Here is a 27,520-nt window from a genome sequence, read left to right as displayed (position 1 = left end):
TTTAAAATACTTAAATTTTTTGGTTACAGTTTCTTCAAAATGTATTTATAAAGTACAAACATATTCCACAGTGCTGTACAATAAATTGGTATATACTGTACACTAAAAAAAACAAAAAACCCTTACAACCCAACCAACCAATAGAAGAGGTTTAGAAGATTGCAGGTACTGTTTCTATGCATTTCAATGGAGTAAATAAGTAAGGATTGGGCTGGCAAATTGCTGACAGCTTGTTACAGACCTGTTTCTGGAAATGACTGCATGAGAAGGGGGTTAAATTAAGGTGACTATTGACAAAAATGCAAGTGAGTTGACATGTTTGTAATGCCTCCAAAGATCCCCCATTTTTCTTTAGACTGTAGCTAACAATGCTTGCAACATGCATACTCTGAGCCTTCTAAGGTGATGCAAGTATGTTATTGGAGGAGTTAGGCAATTTTAATTTAGCTAAAATATCTTATTGTCTGGTGTCTTATTTCACCAAACATTGTTTATATATACAGTAAATCCCAAAAAAATCCCTATATATTATTAATGACCTATATATGTATACATTGTACATTGAATCCTTATACAGTTATACAGTAATGCAATCACACTTTTTTTTTTAAAGGTTTTATTTATTTGTTTGAACATCCTCATACTTAGATCAGTGGATTCAATAAATCATTACTTACTAATACAAACATCAGAATGATCCCTTGTACATTTCCTTGGCAAATCCGGTGTTCTTATGAATATTCAAACCTTTTTGGTTTTATTTTAATAAACAAACAAACATAGAAAATATGGGCAGGTCCAGAAAGCATTTATGAATTACCTGAGTTGACTCCACATTTAAAACATAGATTATTTGGCAAGAGGTCCATAGAGTGACGTTTCCATGGTGTAAAGTAAGTTCTGTGTATTGTGCGATATTGTATCAAGATATCATTATTACTGATCACCAAGGGTAAGTATGAGTGGGTCATGTCCTCCCTGTCTTCTAATTCTATCTGCGGCATGTCAGATGCCCATTTAGTATAACTTTGTGCAAAAGGGTTGCCCCTCTGCTTGATGAGGGTGGAAAAGATAAGTACTAAGAACCTCCTCAAGGGTTGAGAGTGAGACCTTAGGGGGAGTAGGGAACTGGCTGTTTGCAGCATTTCTAAACTGGAGGTACCTGAACCACATTGTCCTGGGTAGATTATGTTCTGCTGTTAGGGTTTCCTAAGACTTTAGACCTTGGTTATCTTATAGCTGTCCAAGATATTTGATTTTATATTATGCCCATAATGCTGGGTCCGGAACGGACTCAAAATGACGCATGTGAGAGTTGAACCATTTTGGAGTGAAGAGTAAGACAGTACCTTGTGCCTCTTTGTCATACTTGCAAGCTCTTGCCCATATCCTGGGTAACATGCTTAGGGTAGAGGGGGGCAGCCCCTTTGGGTAGTCCCTCGTAGAGGAGTGTTTGTAAGTGATACAATCAATCCAGCTGCCTCTGAGGAAGGCAGCATTATCTGCTGAGGGGCAAAACCACCAGGCTATGTAGACAAGCTGGGAAGCTAGATGGTAGAGGAGGACGTGTGGCATTGATAACCCTCCATTGTTATTAGGGGCTGTTAAGGTGTTAAGACTTACGTGCTGTTTATTTAATGAGCTGTCAAGTCTGGCACACATACTGGGCGGGAGGGGGGTTGGGGAAATGTGGAAGAGATAAAGTAGTTTGGGCAGCACTACCATTTTTATAAGGTTAATATGATCCAGTAAGTTGAGTGGTAGCCAATCATACTCTTTTAATACTTTTTCTAATAGTGCTTTTTATAGAGACAATTTGTACAGTTTTACAGGCAAGGAATTTCTCTGAGCATTGCTGCTGACATAATGCCTTCTGGTATCCAGATGAAGAGCAACAGCACTACTACCATTGGTTGAGTATGTAAAATAAGCAGTGAATTATAATCAAGTGCATAGGCTACAAAAGCAACATTGTGTGGTTTGGATCTTGTAAACTTCCATGTTGAAGAGAAGTGGCAGCCAACTGCCTTCATATTGTTATGTTGTTTGTTCCATAATGAGAAGTCACAAGAAGGTGCACTGACATGGGCACAGTGTAGCAGATTTGACAAATTGCATGGTTTCCTCCATTTAATTTAGTTGCAAAGGATTCTCTTAATTGTCCACTGACATAATGAACTCATCAAGATCTGTCCATACAATCCAGAGATTGGAGATGATGTTGTCAAAAACAGCATTTTAGATCCCTAGTTTTTCGAAGAATGACAATTTAATTTGCATAAATAATGTTAAGAAATAGATTCTGTTCTTTAATCAGCTTTAGGGGACACTTCTTCTCCATTCCCAATATCCACTGTGACTTTGGTATAAAGTTTATGACTGGTTATACTGATGATGTAATTCAGAGAACTCAGTCCATCCTTATGTAGACGTTTATGTGCCTTGCTTATTAGAGCAAAGCTGGGCAAACAAAAAAGCAGAATAATATATTAGATCATGACAAAATATTTCAGAAATGGTCTATTATTTTTAAAAATGGTGTGCAGAATAAAATGAGCTAAACTACACTGAGAAGCAACTTGGTTCACTGAAACATGTTAAATGTTCTTACTTAGTGAATCACTTCAATGCAGCAGTATCTTTTGCGCAAGCTAAGTGTGAACATAAAATAAATAACACAAAAGGCAGGCTTTTATGCCACTGAGGCGGCGTTATACCTCCCTCCCGGATGCAATCATGCAAAGTAAAAGTGCATTAGCATAAATTATACCTCCCCCCTGGATGCAATCATGACAGATCCTACTTTCCATTCTCTGCAAACGTGCTTACGATTACTTTCAGATGCGCATGCGCTGCCTTGTCCTGAAGAACTGTACAGACTGACCAGGTCTTGGTCTTCACGCAGAAGCATGGAATTGTGGGGTATTTAAAAAAAGAATTTAGGGGATTTTTTTGTTTTACTGGCTACTAATCCCAGAAACAGCTCAAAAATCTGCAAATTTGACCCAAAGCATAACAAGAGCTGAGGTACTGTATGCCTCTCAATGGACACAAATTCATTACTGCACTTGCCTTGTCCTTTAAAATGAATCTACTGACATATTGATAATGTCAGTCTGTTATAGAGGGACTCCTGTTTCTTTACAATTTTGGAACTGTTTCTGTATTGCTATAAACATAACTCTCAATGTTAATTTCAAAAGTATTTATACAAATAAGATTAAATATTTTGAATCCGATACTTACTGATTATCACTAATAACTAGTTACATATAATTTAAAACATTTTGACATTCATTTTCTTAACTGTCAGGGAAAATAATATAAAACGAGTTCTTAGTACCTCTTTCCTGTACTTTCATTACCAGAATCTCTTTTATGAGAAATCATTTTGGATCTGGCAATTGTTTGGTCTGGACGGTCAACCTTCAGTCCCACAGCCACCACTCTGGCAGGAATAGAGAAAATATATAAGGTGACTAAATAGCTCTGGATTGTTGACAGCATGCTAAACAGCAACAAGACACATACTGGAACCAACATATTAGATAAGAGAGTTTTTTGCAGTTCAAGGTATATTGTATTAAACATGTGTGTGGCTCGGACTAGCAACCAGGGGCAGTGGTATCTAAACTGCATTCTGCAACAGAAGTGTCCAAATACCTCTCACCAACATCATGAGCTCTTCCTTTCCTTCTAGTGCCAAGGAAGTCACGTAATGAGACTAGGAGATGAAACATGAATTGTCAAATTATAGTATAGTATATAATATATTCGATTTTGCTTTTGCAGGGACTAATTTTATGAGCCCTGGAATTAGCTGTTCAAGGCAATGTAAGGTGTATGCAACTTGCTACAAGCGCACTTCTTTGACAAACACAACATATTCATCATGAAATTGCTTTGCAACTTTAAGGGGAAGGAAAGGGAATAAAAGATGGTGGGTGGGAGAAGGGTGTTGAGGCAATTCAATACTTTTTTTTTTTACAAAAAATAGAATGACATTACAATACAATTCCACATTTTCTGCCTATATTACCAGTTCAAAAGTAATACCACTTCAACATCTGAACACATTTCCTAAATGCACTTAAGTCAACATGATTTTAGGGGCAGTATAACCCCTTGATCAACATGAGATCAATTAACAGGGCAGTATACCCCCTTGTTCCACATGATACTGTATCAATTAATAAGGCTCCAAGTGACTGTAGTTATTGCCTGTTGTTTAGTTCATGAAAAACTATGATATTTCTCAAGCTAAGCAGGGCAAATAGAGCGACTGAAGCTACTCCATGTTTGGTCCTTGTGAGCGATCTGCTTATCTGCACACACATGGTTAACAATATCCCTGTTAAGCTCAATAAATAACAGCCATCAATTTTCCATGTTTAAAACAATAGAAAAAATATGGCTACTACAAAGTTATTCATTGAACCAGGTTTTGATGAATTTATTTGACATACTTTTTTTGGGGATGTAGTCAGCTCCTCCATCCTTAATGGTATGTACTTCCTCATCAGTTGATTCTAGAAATATCTAATATCTAGAAATGAATGCTTTCATTGCTAGAATTAAAAATAGAGGCAAGACCCTATTTTACTTAGAATTTTTTTTTAATGAACAACCTAAGCTTTCTAACACTGTATAAATACTAAATTATTGTATTTTTATAAGATAAAGAGAAATATAGCATAAATATATTTTTTATATGCTTGAAAATAAAACTGATTTGGAAAGCCCCTTGTCTCCCTAGCTTTCATTCTTAGCAAATATGTATAGTTTTAAGGAGCTTTATACTAATTAGAGTTCACAGCATTATACTGTATCTCTTACATGAGCTTAGTTAAATCTAAACATTTATAATATGAATGCCAGGAATCGTTTGGTTTGATTCCCAGCACACAAAAAAAAATGACTATGTTACTGTGCACATGAAATGCAAGAAGTGCAGCGATTTTTATGTTTTGATAAGGATTATTTGGATTGTATCTCCTTGCTCCTGCTTTGCCCAGTTGTTATGGGATGAGCAGTTCTAGAAGTGCTCTAAAATGTGAAACTGTGTGAAAAAAATGCATAAGATACATTTTTTCTTATGTTTTGATATGGAATAAAGTTTATTTGGATTTTTTCTCATTGCTCCTGCTTTGCCTGCCTCAATGTGATCCTAAAGTCTAGCGTGTTGGAATAGTCTTCTTAAGCTATGGGTCTGGGACATCTGCACCTGGACCACCCTGTCACAGTAGTGAGTGGACTAATGTCCAATTTTATTTGGTATTAATGCCCACTGCTCTTGTGGTCACCGCTGCAATGGACTCCCATGAGTCCCACCCATTATGGGGTAAGCAATTTTTCTTAGTCTTCACCATCAATTCAATTGTCAAGGAGTTTTTCAGGGCACTCTTAGGATGTTATACAAATCACTGGCATCATATTAAAATGTATCTCACGACCAACTGAAATACTCCAAGTGGCTCATTTTCTATTCCTGTTGGGCCTAGAAGCAGAACCTTTGGCACTACTATTTTGTTATAAGTAAAATATGTTAGGCTGCCTTAAAGGATATGTACACCTTGATGTAAAATTGCTTAGGGTGCTCGTTTCAGTGCTTTTGCAATTTACTTTTTTTTTTCACTCCAATGCTGTTGAGCTATTTATGAACTGGTAACATAATGAACTTTGTAAAAACAGCACAATCATATAGTCGAGGAGTATATATTTATAAGGAAAACAGAAAACACTGTTCTGCTCTGCTCAGGAAAGACATGAGAAATATCTCAGAAGAGCATCAGAACATATTTTTTTTAAGGTTTACATATCTTCGAAATTAGATTATGCACACAAAGCAAGCCCAACCTGCTATCCTAATGTTTTTCAAGTTTTAGAGCACTTCTACCAGAATCTATTATATGTATACTGTATTATTGGCTCTTCTAATACTGCCTGTGTTTTGCAAGGGGCATTGAATACGCAATAGGCAATCTACACACAGCTGCTGGTCATAGTTTACACTAAACTAAGTAGAGAAATAGCAAAAATCTTAGACTAATTAAATTGTGGATGGCCCTCGGAGTGCTTCATTTTCCAAAGCCGCCCGAAGTTGCCTCACAAGGAAACTTCGGACGACTTCGTAAAAAGAAAGTGCTCCGAGTGCCATCCCGCCGGCGATTTAGGTTCTAGCCGGCGGGAAGGCATTGTGGGGAGATTAGTTGCCCGAAGAAGAGGCGTTTTGTGCCTTGGGGACTAGTCTCCCCGAATCTCCACGTCTGCCTCTGCCCTTAAAAACAACCAGCACAATGCAGGACTTGCACAAAACAGATGCCAACTCACCAGTGCACAATAACACATCACTTTAAAGGCACTTTTGTATCTAAGGGAAGCTGCACACCAGAAGTGATGTGATGTGGTGTACCAAAGTGTTTCTTTATGGATGCAAGCGATTGGCAACAGATATGATACACTTTCTGATAATCACACACAAAGATTTCTTATACAGTTGTAGCACTAGTAAACTAGTAAACTGACTTTACTGTGGTCAGTTTTAGCTACTTTCAGTGTGGGGTAATACCACAAATGAGGCCTTCTCTCTCACGGGTAAGCCCTCGCAATGGGGTGGAGGCAGGGTGTAGCGCAACTGTAACATGTACAATAGCACATATAATGGGCGCCAGTAGTTCTTTAATGCTTAACCAATGAACTGTATTTATTCACTATAGCACAGATCCATAAAGGAGCATAGAACACAGAGCAAGTAGTATAAAGGAAGCAAATCCTCACAGCACTATGCATTGGGCTGGATTCCTACAGGTAAGGGTTTATGTCAGCAGAGGAAGCAGTAATGTGAAAGGTACAGCCAGCTTTCAGGATCTCTTTAGTTGGCATCTAGGGGAATTCCTATCATCCCTAGTCTCAACACTTTGTCCTTACTTCTGGGCTATTAGTACCCGGGATCTTAATCCCTCTAATGTCTCCTCGTCGGAGCTTTGAGCTGCTCAACTACCTAAGCTATCTATCACTCCTAGAGTGATCTATGACAGAGTATGTTAATCTATTTACTAGGGCCAAGGCTCCTAGGATCACAATACCCATACACTTCCAGCCTGCTTGGTTGGGCTAAAGTAATGGACCCAGATCACATGGTTCCCAAGACCTTTATACTATTGCACAGTGCCATCTAGTGTACACTGTGAAAACTACAGGGGTTACATAAGCACAAGGTTCCCCATCAGGTCCCATTTAGGCGTCCATATTACTAGGGATGTGCCTGTCAATAATGTGTATGGGTGTCTAAATTTTCACATCCCTACATAGTCAACCTTTGTGTCTTTGTCTCTTTAAAATCGAAATGTGCCTCTTTTACATTAAACTGATGCGTAGGAATGGAGGTCAAACTCAGCCTGGTTTTAGTGTTCAATACACTTGTAATATCTATATTGCTACCTGTTAGAAGAATTAACTCCCACATAATGTTTGAGGGTAGTTTAATAAGCAAATAAGTCTCAAAAAATTTTCATTGTTGATTTAATATATATACAGATACCTTTGGAACAGTTCATCATCTTCTCCTCCCCAACCCCAGAACACATTTGAGAATCCATTCAATTTCTTAAAGTGTTCCTTTGTGAATGCCACAATTCCTCCAAAGATGTCATTGTAAGGTAATCTAAAAGGAAAAAAAATTACAAATTCAATTATTAATCTAAGATGCTATTACTCAGTTAATAACAATTTAACAACAGTTTATCCTGTACATGAAATAAATATTACAATTCAGCATATGATTGTGGAGTCTGTATATTACCTGCCTTTAAACTGTATGTTGTTCTGACCAGGGTCTTCTGATCACATTATTGTTCTGTAACTATTGATTGTTATATTATTGTATTTTATCAATTAATGTAAAGCCCTGCGTTAACCTGCTGATGTTATATAAATATGTGATGAAGCTCTTTATGTCCAAATATTTCCATGGTGTCATACCAAACATACAGTTCTTAGGAACAAGTTCCATCATTTCCATCACTATGCAGGATAGCAAATAAACCAAAGCTTTACCTAAATTATATTCAGTCTGGTCCCCATTAGATACACTTCTGGAACCTCTGAGATGGAAAGTTAAAATGACTGGATGGTGCTTAATATTAAGCAGACAATTATAATAATCACTTACCTGATAATCTGGGCCGGTGCTCCTGTTAGCAAAACAATGCCCCAGCCCAGGGTTCTCTAGTGCTCAGTGAGCACTTTAGAGCAATCTGACTTCTTCCATCTACAATGGCCCCATGCAGCAACAGTGGAGTGAAAAAATTGGCTTTATGTTTAAAGTTCTGCTTTTCACTCTACTGTATATGTGCACCCACACAGAGAAAGAAGAAACCCAGGTTGGTGCAGCTTTGTGATGATAGAAGCCCTGCCCTGGGGTACCAGGTACTTTAAGTGATCATAACTTTCCTTTTCCTTTAAGTTGCCTGCAGTCCCATAGCACACTATGCACCACAATGCTTTCCAAATAAAAATTTAGTTTTGTCATTTGTAAGCACATATTTAAAGTTGCACATGCATGCTTGTAAGATCAAAAATATTGTTTTATTAAATAATTTTTAAAATATCAAAAATTCCCCACATGAAGCCTAACGCGTTTCATGCTTACCTAGCACTTAGTCATAGGCAATCTCTAATGTGACAATTGTTTCAGATACTTAAATACCATCTCTTATGGACCCTCCCAAAATTAAAAACTAATCAACCGATCACAATTCAACACATTTGTTGTATAAATCGTCAATTTGAGCCTTGTCTATTGGCTCAATTGGTTGGAAACACTTCGTAGTACATATAATATACAATCCGTGTTTAGGGGTACAAGTTAAAGACAAATTTAAAATTCACAATATAAATTGTTAATAAATATAATTATACATAGCAATTGACATCAAAAGTCAAGTCTAAATCTAGTGGCAACCTTGTCTGTAAGTAGAAAATCCAGTAAACCTCTCTTCTACGCAGTTTATTTAAAATATCACCTCCCTAATTCCAGTTGTAATGTGTTCTTTTTCTTATAAGCATGCATATTAGATTTTATTTGAAGTAAAAGGTTATACCTCTGTTTGGTCACTAGAGGACCCCAGCATGCCATTATTGGTTTACGTAGGTCTATTGCCAAGAAACCAAGCTATAGAGTACATACTTAAAGTTGAACTTGTCCACAGAATTTGCCATATGCCTGGGATTCTTAGAGCACCTGTAGAGATTTCTTCCATCCATAGGGATAATGTCTACATCACTAAAGATAAAACAACTGTAATCATAGTCTTTGGATGCTATGCTGTAGCCAACATTCATCAGCTTGCCTCGGTTGAACATTGTGTCTTCTATCTGTACAGAAAGATATGGAAAAAATTAGAACTTTGTAGTTTTCAAATAGAATAAAAAAAAAAAATTATATTTCTCCTTCGTGTTCTTGTGCCCAAAGTTGTTTTCTCTACTTCTTTTTGAAAGAACCTCTAATGAATGACATCAATTTGAACAATCACCGGGGCAAAATTTGCACTGCTGTAAAACTTGCATGGTGTAGCACATGGAGCAATGGCGAACAGGGATTTCTTCACAAAGAGTGGAAACAACATTACCTGCCCTGCACCCTGTCCTGTTTCACTTTGCAAAACCACAGAAAAATTTGCCAAATCTATTACAGAGGTGTGTTTTTTCCATGCTAAATACATTGGAGTCAATGGGTGTATTTTCTTGTATCAAATGCATTCTTTTGCCAAATACATTGAAGTCAATAGATGTTTTTTTTTTTTTTTGCTTGCTCCAAATGCTTGAAATCAGTGGTGTTTTTTTTTTATCATGTGAAATCAAAAAAAAAAAGAAAAAATTTAGAGCATATTCGCAAAAAGATTCACCACTTGTGAAAAAGTGAATTTCACAGCAAATTTGTAGCAGGTGTAAACATTTGCACATCCATAGTAAGAGCTGCTACAGAAATACACATTAAATCTCTGATCACTATGTAGCACCAACTGTGGCAGTTCTAGTATATTATTCTTTGATTTTTACAGTATGTTTAGGTGTATTAAAAGTCACTTATAGGCATGAAACATAATAAGGGAAGAGCTGTGCCCATTAAAATACCATGTATCTAGCACATGCACATAAAATGCCATGTGACAATGTAATTTACACCTACTTGTAGCTTAGTGCATTATGAGGAAACTGGGTACTTCTGTCCCACCCCTTACATGGATGGCCCAGCTGTTGTCCAAATGCATGCAATCCCAGTAACTGCCACCCAAACATGTAATAAAAGGCACAAACTCTGCCAAGGTGCAGTAAAGCGTAATAACCAATAAGATAGGGACCAAAATACCTCCCAATTGTACCTAATTGGATGAGACAGTTCTGATTCATAGAGGGACATTAATTAGGGATGTGCTTGGGAGCATCTATATCTGGCTATGAGAAACTGGGTCATAGCCGTGATAATATCCTAAACAGGGAAATAAATAGATTAGCTATAAACTTTGAAGATGATCCAGACATCTTTAAAAGGTTAGTTCGCCTATACTTATTGCATTTTAAACTTTTTTTTCATTTCATAACATTTCTGAAGTGTCTTTCCATTATTTTCAGCATAAATAGGGGGTCCCTGACTCAGTCAGCCAAAAGGACTATTGCCCTATGAGGCTACAATTTTATCGTTTTTGCTACTTTGTATTATATATCTTTCTATTTAGGCCTCCAACTATTCATATTCCACTCTTTCATTCAAACTACTGCCTGGTTGCTAGAGTAATTTAGATCCTAGCAAACAGGTAGCTGCTGAAATTCCAAACTAAATAATACAAATAATAATAACAATAAAACAACAAAAAAACACAGCTGGAATTAGTTTTAGTATATCACTGTCGACATCATACTAAAAATTAAGTTAAATGTATATCCCAAAATAAAATTCTAATACAGTTAACCAAAAATGTAATGTATAAAGGCTGAAATGACTGGATGTCTAACATAATAACTAGAACACTACTTCCTGCTTTTTAGCTCTCCAACTTTGAGTTATTCAGCGACTTGAAGGGGGGCCACATGGGACATATCTGTTCAGTGAGTTTGCAATTGATCCTCAGCATTCAGCTCAGAATCAAAAGCAACATATATGAACCAAGTGGCCCCCCCTCAGGTCACTGATTGGTTACTGCCTGGTAACCTTTCAGTGTAAACCAAGAAAGCAAAAAAGCAGGAAGTAGTGTTCTGGCTATTATGTTACACATACAGTCACTCCAGCCTTTATACATTACGTTTTTGCCTAACTAACTATATTAGACACATTTTTTATTTTGCATCTACAGTATTTATCCAGTTTTTATTTTTACACTGAACAATTCCTTTAATGTAATTTACTAGAGTAGATATCTTTTATAATCAGTTTATAATTACACCCCTGTTTTATGATGATGCTTTATTCTGCCTGGGTAGAAGAAACTTTACTAACCTGTAAATCTCAGCAGATTTATACAGAATTAGAGGCTTTACTTTGATCACTTTCCCAGAAACATCTTTTCTACTTACACAATGTTCTGGATTTTAATATATATATATATATATATATATATATATATATATATATATATATATATATATATATATATATATATATATATATATATATATATATATATATATATATAGTAGAATACAGCTTACCAGCACTCACGATTATAAATTCTGCCTGGGTGTATAATAGAAAGTATTAAAATAGAAAGTATTGTTTGAAGTAGGAAGGCTTCATTTGTTGCGCCTTTCAGGGCGTTGTTAATAAATATATTCAATTCCCCGAAATCACAGCACTCACGATAATGCGGATATTATTGCCTGGGTGCTTGTGCATATACAATCCTCCAATGAAGAAGCCGCACTCAAAGGTCTTGTCCAAAAGTATAAACAGTTTATTTGAATAAACTGTTTATACTTTTGGACAAGACCTGTGAGTGTGGCTTCTTCATTGGAGGAATATATATATATATATATATATATATATATATATATATATATATATATATATATATATATATATATATATATATATATATATATATATATATATAAAGAACTACCCCCAGGACCAAATTCAGAAACTAAAATTGTGTTTCTTTGTGATGTTTGCAATAAAGTTTGGATGGATTTAGATGGTTAATAAAGTTAGTAAAATATATTCACTCCAACAATGTGATTATCCTGTTGTATATAAATGGCACGTATAGAAATTATTATTCAAGCAAAGCATAATAAGAATAAAGATGTTATATTACTACAGGTATGGGATCTGTTATCTGGAAATCCATTATAAAGAAAGATCAGAATAACAGAATGGTCATGTCCCACTGACTCCATTTTATTCAAATAATTAAAATTGTTAAAAATAATTTCCTTTTTCGCTGTAATAATAAAACCGTACCTTGTTACAGAAGGACCTCTTATCCCGAAAACCCCAGGTCCCAAGCTTTCTGGATAACAGGTCCCATCCCTTTACATTCAACATGTTTTCCCTTATAAGTCAAAATGCTCTAAGAACAGATGATGAAATTAATGACTGTAATAAACAGGGTGGCAACAACCTAAAAAAAGTAATTGTTTCAGACAGCCCTTGGCTGACACAAGGTTTTATGGTGATGTCATAGCTTGCCTCATACTGGGGAGAGTGACATTAGCACAAAGGTATAATCACCTTGAACAATGTCACTGAATGGTTTTGAACACAACTCCTGATGCCAAAAGGACTAATTATAAAAACACCTATAACTGCATTTATAGGTGCACAGAAAAAGCAAATGTGAGCAATCAAATTCGGGACATAATAAGCACACACTAATAATGGCTAAAACCCTGGAGGCTAGCAATTCAAATTATTCAAATTTCAGGCTACAGTATGTATGTGATACTAACAGTGCATGTATTATATGAACTGGGTGATTCTTGGATGATACTTGTTTGTGCCAAGAACTTGTGAATTTTCAAAGTATTTATACTGATTAGAAGTGATTGCAATGGAAGTTTTCCTTCTAGTAGTCACACAAATGGATTAACCAAAATGTTGCAGGCATAATGCACATAAACAATGACATTGGGCACAAACAGTGACATTGGTACAAATCTACTACTGACATAGTTACTCTGCTGTCAAACTACTGAATTAAATGCCCAGGTCATATTAAAAATCAGGGACATTTAAGGAACTGGATAGGCATTACATTACATTTGCGATTATGCAGAGAATCCTACCTGGCCAGGGTGAAAAGGGCTAAAAGGAGCCAAGCGCAGTGTAATAGAAGATATTTATATTATATGATATTTATATGCCTCATGCTATTGTAGGGAGCTAGCGCATAATCCTTGCACTTACCACTCTTCTGCAGCAGTTCCCTGTAATGGAGCATGCACAGAGCCTGTGTCTGTGTGCTGTAAGTCGTTGCCTAGCAACCAGTGATCTCAGGGCTGCAGTAAGTGACACACAGCTTGGGAGTGGCCAGCAGGAAAAGGAAGCAGAAAAGCCTGGCAGAGAAAGGCCTGCAGGGAGAGCCATGTGGTAGTAAATAATCGGAATGCTGCCAGCGTGCCCAGAGACTGGAAGGCCCCACCCAAAGCAGCCATTTTGGTCAGACTGGCACATGGAAGCCAGATACTGTGCCTGGAGAGACAGAGAGTGTGAGAGGAGTCTAGGCTGGATGAACCAGCACTTGCAGGGGACTCCCATCTGAGTATCCAAAGGGAGTAGACTTGTATGGCATTTCCATAAGTGCTTGACTTACCTGAAGATTTTGTGTAAAGCATCCAAAAGACTTATGGAGTTACGGTATCCTAAAGGAGCGCTTGAAGATATCATAGACTGTGTTTGTTAGTCAGACATTTTGCATCTGCTTAGTTAGTTAGTGAGGCCCCTATTGCCACTTTGTTAGGAGTGCTGCTTGTATTAGCTGGCCATTTACTCTAAAAACTGTTTAGTTTACCAAATACTGTATGTGAATCATTACTTTTTCCTAGTGGGACCACCCATAGGTGCATTCCCAGATCCCACTAGGTGGAGGCACCCCAATCTCTCCCAATACCACTGTGGAGTGGCTCAGGTTTCTCCTGTGCTATCAGGTAAGTGCCACATGTGGAGTGAACTCCAAGAAAAGGGGTGTCGAAAGGGTTACAATACTGTATGTACATAGCACTGCCTTAAAACCAAAAATAAGAGGTTTTAATGCTCACATAAAAAATGATGGTTGGAGATGAGAAAGAATAAAAGTCTGTGTATACAGATTCCCGTGAGCCCCCATGAATTCTGTTCTCAAGCTAGCTTGGTCATCACCTTGACCTTGAGGAAGAACCATCTCATTGGTTACATAGACAGTTCTGTTTTTCTGTGCTGTGAAGTGATATCTCTATGCTCTCGCAATGGTTACGCCCTTTTATTTCTGTAAGTTCTTATGTCATAGGTTCCCAAGTTTATAAAAACTCAATGATTTCTTTGTTCAGGGTTCTGACTCTTTGTGAGTTCAGAATCCACAGGGCTTGAGTAAAATAAAATCTCTAAGGTAATATCTAAGGTATGTTAACTTCCACAGCACAAACAAACAAATCATGTCTTCAATTTGCTATGCATTTACTTTAAAATCAAACACCTTCCCAATCAGATTGTATTGTTGTATAGTATCCAGATAGCTATGAGCAGCACATTCACATTGGGGTGAATGTTATTCTATAGTAACAGAAAACAACACATTATGACAAAGGAGAAACCAAATACTGTATGTGGAGTTTTAAGGTTGCTGAACCTGGTTATGTTGGGAGTTCCCTTAAATGAGAAGGATCTTGGGGGCAAATTGCCTAAAAGGTGGCGTGACTAACGCAGGCGAAAATTTGCCAGTGTGACGTCATTTCGGTACTTCACAATTTACTAACGGTCGGTGGGATAACTTCGCTAGCGAAGGAGATAGACTCTAGTGGTACTTCACTCCCTAACGCTTGGCGAATTTGCGCTATGGCGAATGGTTGTAACTGTGCAAATTCACTAACATGCAGATTTTACTGAACGTTACCTCTTGCACCAGACTTGCCTTCACCGCCTCAGACCAGGCGAAGTGCAATAGAGTAGATAGGACTTCCTTTAAAATTTAGTTGAAAATGTCAATTTCCCAGCTGCCCCAAGTCATGTGACTTGTGCTCTGATAAACTTCAATCACACTTTACTGCTGTACTGCAAGTTGGAGTGATATCACCCCCCTCCCTTTTCCTCCCCAGCAGCCAAACAAAAGAACAATGGGAAGGTAACCAGATAACAGCTGCCTGGTAGATCTAAGAACAGCACTCAATAGTAAAAACCCATGTCCCACTGAGACACATTCAGTTACATTGAGAAGGAAAAACAGCAGCCTGCCAGAAAGCATTTCGCTCCTAAAGTGCAGGCACAAGTCACATGACTGGGGGCAGCTGGGAAATTGACAAAATGTCTAGCCCCATGTCAGATTTCAAAATTGAATATAACAAAATTGGTTTGCTCTTTTGAGAAATGGATTTCAGTGCAGAAATCTGCTGGAGTAGCACTATTAACTGATGCATTTTGAAAAAAACATGTTTTCCGATGACAGGATCCCTTTAACTTCCCGCTGTATGCAAATTAGACAACGCTAGCTCAACTTTGCTTTGCTTGGCGCAGTAACGCTAGTGCAACTTCGCCAGTGTTTGGCGCTCATCTGGAGTATGCAGTGCAGTTTTGGATTCCAGTCCTTAAGAGGGATATAAATGAGCTGAAGAGAGTGCAGAGACGTGCAACTAAATTGGTCAGGGGGATGGAAGACTTAAATTATGAGGGTAGACTGTCAAGGTTGGGGTTGTTTTCTCTGGAAAAAAGGTGCTTGCGAGGGGACATGATTACACTTTACAAAGGAAACCCCCCAAAGTAACAATGTATAAAAAATATATATTTAAATATATCTATAAAATATAGCTATTTAAAAAAAAAAAAAAAGTCGCACTTTGTATTCTAAATCTCATTGCATTAAATTTTATTAGTTACTAAACTCCCAAATCAGTTATCAACCTTTGAAAATTGATAACTACCCAAAATGTAATCAAAGAAAAATCAAATTGCAAGCTGGAGAGCTGCTGAATAAAACGCTTAATAACTGAAAATCAGTTGCAAATAGTCTCAGAATATCACTCTCTACATCATACTAAAAGTTAAAGGGGAACTTCAGCTTCCAAACCAAATTTTGATAGAGAGGCCACATATCACAAAAACCCCTAATATATCTATCACAGCTACCTGTTTCTTCATGAAAAAAAATCAGATTGACAAAAACCACGACTTTTTCTGATTGTCGCACAAAAAATCATAATTTTTTGGATTTCATGCCTGAAAATTCCAAATTTTTTATGAAATCGGTGGATATGTCCAAAAATGTTATGATTATCATATGAAACTCAGCACAGACAATAATAACTTCAAATTGCAAATAGGAACTCTGCCATTAACTTCTACAGGACCTCCACAGGTTGAAGATGGAGTATTTTCGGGTTCAGACTTTTTGCAGCCTCTGGGTATAATGAAACTCGAAAAAGTCACGTTTTTTTCCCACTAAAAATTTAGATTTTATAGTAAAAAAAACAAAAGATTTTCCGGTATTTACCATTCAGACTTAATAAATAACCCCCTAAGTCTTCTAGACTGGTTCTGCTTCCTATAAGCTTATATCCAAGTTTGGATCAAATACAAGGTACTGTTTTTCTTTTTTTACATATTTTTTAAAAAATTTTTTGATTATTTGGATAAAATGTCTAAGGGAAATGGCCTTTTCATAATTCATAGCTTTCTGATAACGGGTTTCCGGATGACAGACTATATATATATATATTGCTTGCTACCTGTTCCACCACGTATACTCCATAATCTGCCTGCTGCTGCTGTAGGAATGGGTGCATGTAGTACAGCCAGGTCCTGAGATGAGATTCGCGATTACGGAATGGGATTATAATGGCAATTTTCTGCAGGGCCCTACAATACTGGGGCCTACTGCGTCCTCCAGGTCGTAGATTTGGATTCTGAGAAAGGATCGTCAGAAGGTTTGTATTATATAAAAGCCTAATATCCAATGGACCTGTTAAGAAATAAAAAGTAGAGAGTGATAATTTGCAATAGGTTTATTTTTTTTGTTGTGGTTTTTGAGTTATTTAGCTTTTTATTCAGTAGCTCTCCCGTTTGCAATCTCAGCAATCTGGCTAGCGTTGAAATTTCCTTAGCGTTGATATGAATAAGAGACTGGAATATGAATAGGAGAAGGACATAATCTTAGATGGTGCCAGCGACACTCACTTGAAAGCTAGAATGATCTACTTATACTACTCTACTTATACTTAAAGGAACAGTTCAGTGTGAAAATAAAAACTGTGTAAATAGATAGGCTGTGCAAAATAAAAAATGTTTCTAATATAGTTAGTTAGCCAAAAATGTAAAGGAGACATTTAGGATAAATGAAAAAAAAACTAAATTTGTAGCAATTATAAGTAATATATGGTGTTGCTTTTACATGGTGCTAAAAATGAATATTATCTTAAAAAATAGCCCCTTTATTGGAGCTCCCTATTGATGTTCTCTGGTCCCTGTTTGAATGAGGGGTGGGTGTGTCCTAACGGTCCCTGCCAGAAGCACAGTAGGAGGGGGACAGCCAATCACAGCCCTGCAGTCACACAAGCACAGACAGACTTCAGTTCCCTATCAGGTCCTGCTAGCTGCTGATTGGTTCCTGTCCTGCAGTGCAGTGAGTTGAGAGCCGCCGGCTCCCCTGCACAGCCTGGGAATTCAGGGAGCAAGAAGTGGAAGAGAAGGGAGGGATTATTAGGGTTTTTGCAGCTATATTCAATAAAACCAGCCTGAAACACTACTTTTTTAAGCACAATTCTTCTATAGCTAAATGAGTATAATGCACTGGTATGTTCTTATTTTTTTCACAATATGTCTCCTTTAAGAGAAATTTATATGGTGTCAGCAGTTTCCAACTGTATGAGTTTAGGTATAGGTAAAGCTGTAAAGGTATAAAACTGCAGAAATGGCTATGGGTGCCTGTGTTCTACTGGTGTAGGTGCAATACACAAGAGTAACCTTCACTCTTGGTCCTGTGTACACTGGGTGGTTGAATATAAGCTGCCCTAATGAGGGGAATGCAATAAAAGTCAATTATGAAAAAATATTCACAATGTGAATATTTTTTCTAGCCTATTGAATTATTGTGCACCCCAGCCCCTCTCCATGGCTCTCCATTCTCAGGCAAGTTAAGCTGGTTGGACTGCCTGAAGGGGGTAGAGTGAGCTGTTGGTGGCTCAAGGGCAGTTGCATTACAAAAGTACATAACAGTACTTTACTATTACTAATAACTGCATGTTCCTATCAGTTATAGGAACATGCCATTATCACCTTCACATGTACACATGCCCACCTTTAGCTAGAGGTAAAAATTAAAAAAAGGCCTTGGGCTGGGCTATGCCTGTTTGTTACAAATGAATGTCAAATACAGAGTAACTTTTTGGCACTATATAAATAGAATAAGATAAAGATGATGATGATGATGATGCTCTATTGATCCCCTCAGGTTACATCAACAATTTTTTTTTGTGATGCTACATTCATTTCATAATTTATACAAAAAATATGGGGAAGTATTTTTATTGTTAACACTTTAGCTATTGAGAAAAATGTAGAGTACAGGCATGGGATCCGTTATCCAGAAAGTTCCGAATTACAAAAAGGCTGTCTCCCATAGACTCCATTTTATCCAAATAATCCAATTTTTTCTCTGTAATAATAAAACAGTACTTATTGGAGGTAAAACCAGCCTACTGGGTTTATTTAATGTTTACATGATTTTCTAGTAGCTGATATTTTATTACTTCTGTTTTGAACACATACTTCATGGACAATTTTAAGCAGTGGCATAACTTGATGTTACTGGGCCCTACAGCAAATATATATTGAAATTGCTCATTAATTAGGGCCTCATAGGGCCCTATATCCCCTGAGCCCCCCTACAGCCCCAGGGTCTGCTTCCTCTGTAGTTACACCCCTGATTTTAAGCTACCTGTTAAAGCTCCTTCTAGTCCTGGTCACACCATGACTGCATTGTACTACTTGTTCCTTCAATAACTACCAAATAATCCAATTTTTTCTCTGTAATAATAAAACAGTACTTATTGGAGGTAAAACCAGCCTACTGGGTTTATTTAATGTTTACATGATTTTCTAGTAGCTGATATTTTATTACTTCTGTTTTGAACACATACTTCATGGACAATTTTAAGCAGTGGCATAACTTGATGTTACTGGGCCCTACAGCAAATATATATTGAAATTGCTCATTAATTAGGGCCTCATAGGGCCCTATATCCCCTGAGCCCCCCTACAGCCCCAGGGTCTGCTTCCTCTGTAGTTACACCCCTGATTTTAAGCTACCTGTTAAAGCTCCTTCTAGTCCTGGTCACACCATGACTGCATTGTACTACTTGTTCCTTCAATAACTACAGGGATCAAAAAATATAGTAGATTAGAATCAGGGACAGAATTACCTTTTATGTTGCCAAAGTCACTTTTCCTGTGACACCTCCCCATGATCCATTAACACACTAATAAAATGTGTCATGCTTTTCCAGGCTATAATTGCCTGACTAAAATAACACGCACACGTATCAGATGATTTCAATAAAGTCTGTGAGAGAGTTTAGGACCTTTTACAATTTTCAGTAGCACTTAAAGCCTAATTGTCTGAGTGTCATTACCCTAAAAAATAAAGTTTGCATCAGGTCTAGTAACCATATATAGCATATATCTAGTTGCTGCGAACTACTAGTACCATTCCAGCCTTTTTAGCTTTTATTACACTACCTCACTTGTGTGCCACTGCATTTACAATAAATGAACTATAATGGAAGCAAGCCTACCCTTATTGCACCTTCCATTGCTGTTGTTCTATTCATTGGAATATACCAGTATGGAACCTGTTATCCTGAATGCTTGGGGCCTGGGGGTTTTTCTGGATAAGGGATCTTTCAGTCATTTTGATATTGATACCTTAAGTCTGCTAAAAAAATTATTAAAACATTAATTAAGACCAACAGAAATGTTTTATCACCAATAAGGGTTAATTATAGCTTAGTTGGAATTACTGTAAGTACAATGTACTGTCCTTTAAAGGGTTGGTTCACCTTTAAGTTAACTTATTATGTTATAGCATGGCTAATTCTAAAGGTGGTCATACACGGAGAGATCCGCTCTTTTGGCGATGTTGCCAAACGAGCGGATCTCTCCCCGATATGCCCACCTTGAGGTGGGCAATATCGGGCTGATCCGATCGTGGGCCCTAGGGCCCAACTATCGGATCCTAACGAATAGTAAGAGGCGGTTGGATCGCGGGACCGCATCAACGAATAGATGCAGCCATGATTTTTAGTCCCATCCGATCGAGATCTGCCCGACTTTCGGCCAGATCTCGATCGGGGAAGCCCGTCGGGGGGGCCCCATACATGGGCCAATAAGCAGCTGACTCGTCTGTCGGCAGCTTTTATCGGCCTGTGTATGGCCACCTTAAAAAACATTTCAATTGCAAATTCTGTAGAGGTTGTGGACAAAACAGGCTCAAAACCGTAGATACTTTGCTGCAAGGTTTATTTAACACAAAATGTTTGTGTTAAAGAGCCACAATGCTCGAAACATGTTGTGTTGAATAAACCTTGCAGCAAAGTATCTGCAGTTTTGAGCCTGTTTTGTACACAACCTCTACAGAATTTGCAGTTACAGTAGCTTCTAAGTGGGACAGAAGCAGTGGCACAGGCAAGTAATTGTGTAACTGGTACCAATCTTTATTATTTCTGCTAAACATTTCAATTGGCCTGTTTGCTGCTGAATAAAGGGTCAAATAATTGAAAACAACGCAAATAATAAAAAAAATTAAAGGCAATTGCAAATTGTCTCAGAATATCAATCTCTACGTCATACTAAAAGCTAATTTAAACGTGAACCACCACTTTAATTAAGGTGCTAAAGGAACCCATTTTAAAAAAATGACCTCATTCACTAACATGGAGATGGGAGATGGCCTTCCTGTAATTTGTAGCTGTCTGGATAGCAGGTTTTCGGTTAACGGATGACATACTGGTGTGACCATGCATGATAAACATACAGAAAACCAGTTCCATCCAAGTTATTAATTTTTAATGATTTGATTACACTGCATTGTAGCCATTTCTTTCACTTACCTAAATCAGGTGGAATTTCCGGACATTCCGATACATTTTTATGCAATAATTCATTTTTGTATTCCACAAACTTAACTGAAAAAAAAATATAACATTTTATCAGTTTAAAAAGGGTATGGTATTTATTATCAGAAATGTTTGAGATCCAGGGTTTTCCCGAGAGGGATTTTTTTACTGTAAATTGAATCACCATACCTAAACGCATGTGTATAGAAAACGGATCCGCACACACACTGGTTAATGCAGTCGGGGAGCATCCCCTTTTATTCAGCCACCAAACATTCAACGTTTTGGGGGGGAACACCCACCCGTCATCAGATGAAGGGTGGGTGGGGTGGGTGTTCCCCCCCGAAACGTTGAATGTTTGGTGGCTGAATAAAAGGGGATACTCCCTGACTGCGACTGCATTAACCAGTGTGTGCGTGGATCCGTTTTCTATACACATGCGTTGCTAAGGGACCCGGCCGTGTCAATGGAAGAAACCACCAGTTGCAGGATTGGTGAACTACAGGTGTGTGGTAGGAGAAATTACATTGTAATCAAGTAGTGTCACCATACCTGAAGCCTACTAAAAAAACATTTAAAAGTAAATTAACCCGATAAGATTGTTTTGCCACCAATATGGATTCATGCAGCATATTTACCATCACGTAGAATTTTCTGTTTTATCACAGAGCAAAAATCATGTTTAAAAATGTAAATTTGTTAAAGGAGAATTAAACCCTAAAGTTTAAAAATCCCTACCCCCCTACCCTACATAGACCCCCCTCCCCCCTGCCTAGCTGCTACCCCAGGCAAATGCCCCCAAGTCTTTACTTATCCCTCCGTGCAGATTCCGTCCAGCGGAGTTCACTGGCGCCATCTTCTTCTCTTCGGTAATCTTTGTAATGAGACTGGCGTAGCGGCACATGCGCAGTTGGAACAGTTTTCTGCATCGCGACAACTGCGCATGCGTCGAAACTCACGAAAATTGCAGAAGTGCCGTTCTCATTCCGAAGATTACCAAAGCGGGTGAAGATGGCACCTGTGAACTCCGCAGAATATGCACATTGGGGTAAGTAAAGACTTAGGGGCATTTGCCTGGTGTAGCAACTAGGCTGTAGGGGGAGGAGGGAGGGGGGTCTATGTAGGCTAGAGGGGTAGGGTTTTTTTTAAGTTTAGTTCACCTTTTAATTGACTCTATGGTAGAGGGCCTTCCTGTAATTATGAGCTTTCTGGATAAGAGTTCCCATACCTCCATTTAATTTAATTGATCCATAGTCTATCAGCACTAGCAACATTGACTACATTCCCCATAATGATTGTGAAGGATTTTCTCATATGAGGGCAACAATGGATGGTAAAATGGCTAAATGTTGGAAAGTTTTGTAATGTTTTATCACTGAAGTGTGAAATAGATTTCTCATGATACACAGAGGGGTCATTTTTACTTACAAAAGAGAAGTTTTTGCAGTTACAAAGTTTGCATAGACTTTTCTAGTACCACATTCTTATTCAGAATGCAGAAGTCTTACAAAGCGATCATACTTTCACATGAGTGAGGCAATAGTAGCTTAAGCAAGTGGTGCTCTCAAAATGATGTGCCCTAAATGGCCATTAACAGAGATATTATAAACCCTTATTGTACAGAAGTGGCAGATAGAAGAGGAATAATGAAGAATTAAGGTTCATAATGCTTTAAATGGCAGGTGGTAAAGTTGTAATTAGGCTATGGCCTGGGCCATTTTTTACAAGAGCCTGCTGGTGCCCCTCCAGCAGTTTGTATGAGGTGTGAACAAACGAACAATGCGGGCACTATTAGTCTGGGTCTGAGGTGTGAACAGTCCAGGGACTGCAAAATAAAGACAAAAGAGATCCTCTAATGCCCTAGACATGAGCCCCTCCTAAAACTAATGTGACATGCCCCTCAATTGGTTGGAAAAAAAAACAGACATTTTTAATAGTTATAACTTTTGAAGGCAACCCCGCTTTAAAATATGAATGAAGACGCCAGCGTTTCTTAGAACTTTTATGGCTTTTCAGCATACAGGATATAATGTCATTGACGTAAGATTGAGGAGGATGTAGCTTCTTCTTATCAGTTCCCCAGGTCTAAGATGGCAAAGGAAACTCTGGCGAAAGAGGTAATGTTCTGTAAAATTCGTCTGAGCGAAAATTCGCATGGTGATAGGGCATGAAACTACGCTAACGATGGTCTCCTTCACTAGCACATTGTCCTCTACGCCTGTTAGTAAATTGGTGATGTTCCTGCGGATGGGATTTCTGGTGAATTTTCACTAGCGACAGCCACTATGCCCTTTAGTAAATCTGCACCATACAGGGCAAGTTTACTCCAATATATTTATAATGTACGGTCAGAAAGAGTAATTTCTGTGTGGCATATACTGTATGCCGAAGGGTTCAATTTGATGGACAACTATATTTTTTGTTAACCTAGTATGACTATGACAGCTGAATTTCACAATATCGGACACTGGTTAACCCGTAGCTTGCCAAAAAGCCTTCAACTTTATTCTATTGAACAATGCTTTTAAATTAACAGTTAGCATAATAGTTTTAACCTATTTATGTTTATTCCTAGGATTTCTGTATGCACATTGGTTTAAAGTTGTGCTGGATTCAGAGTTCCGTTATGTGGGTTTGGAAAATATAAACAGAATTTACATGAAAGTCAAATATGTTTTATATGGATGAATGGATATTGAGCGAAATCAGCAGTTATACATGATCAACAAATCAGTATTTTCGGAGGAGAGAGAATTTTTCAGAGCAGGACTCAGTTGAAGTGTAAATGTACAATTTCAGCCATTAACCATTCAGATCATTGCACAAATGTAGATGGTACATTCTGGTCCCAGAATGGTAAAAATGTATCAAGCACAGCCCCAATTTTCTTAATGTCTTTTCACATCTATGAAATGTGTAGCATGTAACAAAAATAAGTTTCATAAAAAAAAATGTTGATGCATTAGTGGTTACTTTATTAAACCTTAACCAAAGGTACGCACACCCTCTTCCACTGAACCATCTCCATTCAAAGCAATTGGCTTGTGTTATTTTGAATCTAATTATGCAATATTAGTGTTGTAGTCAATAGTGAATAAATATTATTTAGCCTTAATTGAACTTAATGAATAATATCTCACTCACAACATGTCACTGTGGCAAAGAAATAATCAGGGCATTGTAATTAGATAGCAGAGAATATAACATCTTAGAGTGGCCTTCTTTTTAATGTTGGCAAGTAAGTAAACAGTTGCTATAAACTGGAAGACTGTGCATGCGCCAATACGGCGCTCGCTTACAGAAGAAGACTGGAGATGCAGAAGGTGGCGCCCATGAGCTCTGCTGCGCTTACTCTGCACCGATACGTAAGCAAACTCTTAGGGGCAATTTCAGGGGTAACTAACTATGCGGGGGAAGCAGGGAGGGGGTACTACCTAAGGTAGTAGGTTTTCCTATTGGGGGGGTTAGTTCTCCTTTAACGGAGTGCTTATTGGACTTTTTGTCAGTGATCTCTTACTTGCTTGTCTGGGGTTGATGGATTGTGTATTGGCCGTTACTACAGTGATTATACTGGCACAGCTGGGGTTAATATACATGTTTAACCATTTTCTGTAGCTATTGTGATAGCAATCCTGGGGTAATGTTGCTGATTATTTATATTCCATAGTATTTGTACTATAAAATTCAATCTGATATGGGTGCAAAGTAAAAGTCAATCTTTACAGTAAGGCTGAGAGCACACCTCAGTAAAATTGAACTGAATGGGGATATGGTAAGCCAAAAAATGCCTGCTTTTGCATTTTGGGGCTGATGCCTGTAACTCATTCCCTCAGGGTTATAGCCCCAGGCATAGATAGATGGAGAGAGAAACATTTATTTTAATGGACCAACAACAACTGAAACATCATTATTTTAAATGTTGCCATGTGGTTTTCCTGCCACATAGAGATAATCCTACATGCAAATATTACCAACAATATAACTAGTTAGTTATGTTAGAAACTATATTCCAATCCTCTGCTAAAAATTATAAATATCAAGGGAGAATATATAGGCAAATGATCCCAGAGATTCAGCCAAGCATCATGGTGTATAGAACCAACTTTGATCTGGGAACACAAATTACCCCAATAAAACATGAAAAGCAAGGGGGGCTACTCTGAATGTAGCCATGTTGCCATAGAGGAACTTTCCCAAAAACCATTAACCTGCTGGCATATGACACCGTAATATAAAGTGAGCATTAAAATGCTCACTTGTGAATACATGTTCTTAATGCTGGCCTTAGACGCAAGCATAAAGTCTTACGAATCTTCTTTTCATACCATGTGTGGATTATCCTGACATTTTTTATACCATGACAATTGGTCAGGTTATCTGTTGGCTAATGATAATATTGTATTGCTTATCTGATGATATCAATGGGTGATTGTCACTTCTATTTGTTGGATATAACTTTTGTATGATTGCTGTCTGTGAATTAATGGCCAGAACATTGATTTGTTCTTTTTACTACTTTATTTAATCTGAATGGGTAGTTGTAGTTCGGAAGATTGCACTGCACAATCGTTTATCTGACATACTGTATCTGCATGTCTGTGGCTAGCTTAAGGCTCTACTGATGCTTGAACCCAGTAACTTCTGGTTGTTGATGACTTGGCTTAACCACTAGACCAGGAGAGCAGCCAGCAGGTACCCGTATCCCTATTGCTTATTTCCCTGGCTGTGTTACATCACCCCAGCAACCTTACTGGTTTGATAGGGTTAGTCAATCAGGGCTGACCCTGCCCTATAAAAGCCCAGTCCTCCTCACAGCTGGAGCCCAAGCATTGGCTTTGTTGTTTGAGAAGTGAGGCTTGACCCTAGCTCTTCAGTTTCTGGCTCCTATTCCTGTTTCTGCTTCTACTCTTAATCTATCCCCTACTCTTGTATCTATTTTTATTATGCTGTGTAAAAACGGCTGGATAATACACCACTCATCACCAGGTCTCACCGTTTAAAAAACAGCATAAAAACTGAATACTTTTTTCATGCATTTTTTTTCTTAGTTCACATGGTGTAAAATTACTCCCAAATGTGATATTTTACACCATTTTCTCATTGAATTTTGTTTTACACAGAATAATCAATCCCCCCATGTCTTGTTTTCTTCCAGTTCCCTGCACCTAGTCTTGTTCCTAGCCCTGCCCTTGTTCACTCATGCTTCAGTCTTGCTTCTTTTACTGCATCCTGATCCAGTCCTGATCTCTTTGTCAGCTCAATCCTTTCTCTACGCCCACTCAGTCCAGTCCCAGTTTCAGACTCTTTGTCTGCTCTGTCCTGCTTCACTCTTTTCCAGTCCTGTTCAACGCCTGCTCCATTCCTTTTCTTCCTGCTATAGTTTCTTCAACCGAGTCACCCTGTTCTTGAATCTGTTTCTGCATCATCCCTTCTTATATGTATGCACAGTAGCAGCTCCCCACCTGAAGGATTCCCTTTCCTTTAGAAATCCCTTACAACATGCAATTGCAAAATGGGTGTAAAATTAAGTGTCTATTCACAAAGGTACAGTACAGTGTCGGACTGGCCCACACGGATACCAGGAAAACTCCCAATGGGCCCTCCTGCTTCAAAACATTTAGCATATTTCATGGCCATTACCTATTTCTATGAGAACAAAGAGACTTAAATAGATTGAAAAATAGATTAGAGCATGAAGAAGAGAATAGCAGAATAGAGGTTGTGTGAGAAGAGGAATTAAAATAGAACTGAGAGTGGGCCCCTGATCTAAGGTCTTTTGGTGGGCCCCTGGTCTAAGATTTTTGGGTAGGCCCCTGGTGTCCCAGTCGGACACTGGTACAGTACTTGCATTTAAACATGCTTTGTAGCAACTTGAAAGAGTACCAGTACTGGCAGCCTGACCTGGTGATAATTTCAGGCTTATCCTTAGACTTGGTCCTATGGGTCTTGGTTTGGGCAATCTCTCTCTCTTAAAAGCCACAAAAGCTAGTGGCAGGGGAGGATCTAGCCTTTACTGAAACCAACGCTCATGAGACATTATATTCGCTGCACCTGTCACTAAGTAACACTTTTGCACTAACTTACATACATTACACCCATCACACTTTCATTTAGCTTTCCCATTATTTATTGTTCACATCTATAATCACACCTATACTCATATCCATATTCACACACATAAAGTGTGCACTTATACATATCACTTTATTTTGCCTTCATTATTGTCTTT

The 27,520-nt window shown here is 38.0% G+C and overlaps 1 protein-coding gene across 1 annotated transcript; it reads right to left on the bottom strand.

Annotated features, from left to right (window-relative positions):
* Positions 1-1,805: 1,805 nt before the first annotated feature.
* b4galt1l.S (beta-1,4-galactosyltransferase 1-like S homeolog) lies at positions 1,806-26,717 on the bottom strand. Its single transcript, XM_041578356.1, has 7 exons — positions 26,620-26,717; positions 21,286-21,356; positions 16,909-17,141; positions 9,188-9,375; positions 7,541-7,663; positions 3,344-3,448; positions 1,806-2,460 (listed from the first exon to the last, which is right to left on the bottom strand). Exons 1-7 carry the CDS (start codon positions 26,715-26,717, stop codon positions 2,310-2,312), a joined length of 969 nt encoding a protein of 322 aa, XP_041434290.1. The 3' UTR covers positions 1,806-2,309.
* Between the last annotated feature and the right edge of the window lie 803 nt (positions 26,718-27,520).

Source organism: Xenopus laevis, chromosome 1S (assembly GCF_017654675.1).
Source record: "Xenopus laevis strain J_2021 chromosome 1S, Xenopus_laevis_v10.1, whole genome shotgun sequence".
Lineage (NCBI taxonomy): Eukaryota > Metazoa > Chordata > Amphibia > Anura > Pipidae > Xenopus > Xenopus laevis.
This window is presented reverse-complemented; position numbering and strand designations above follow the sequence as displayed.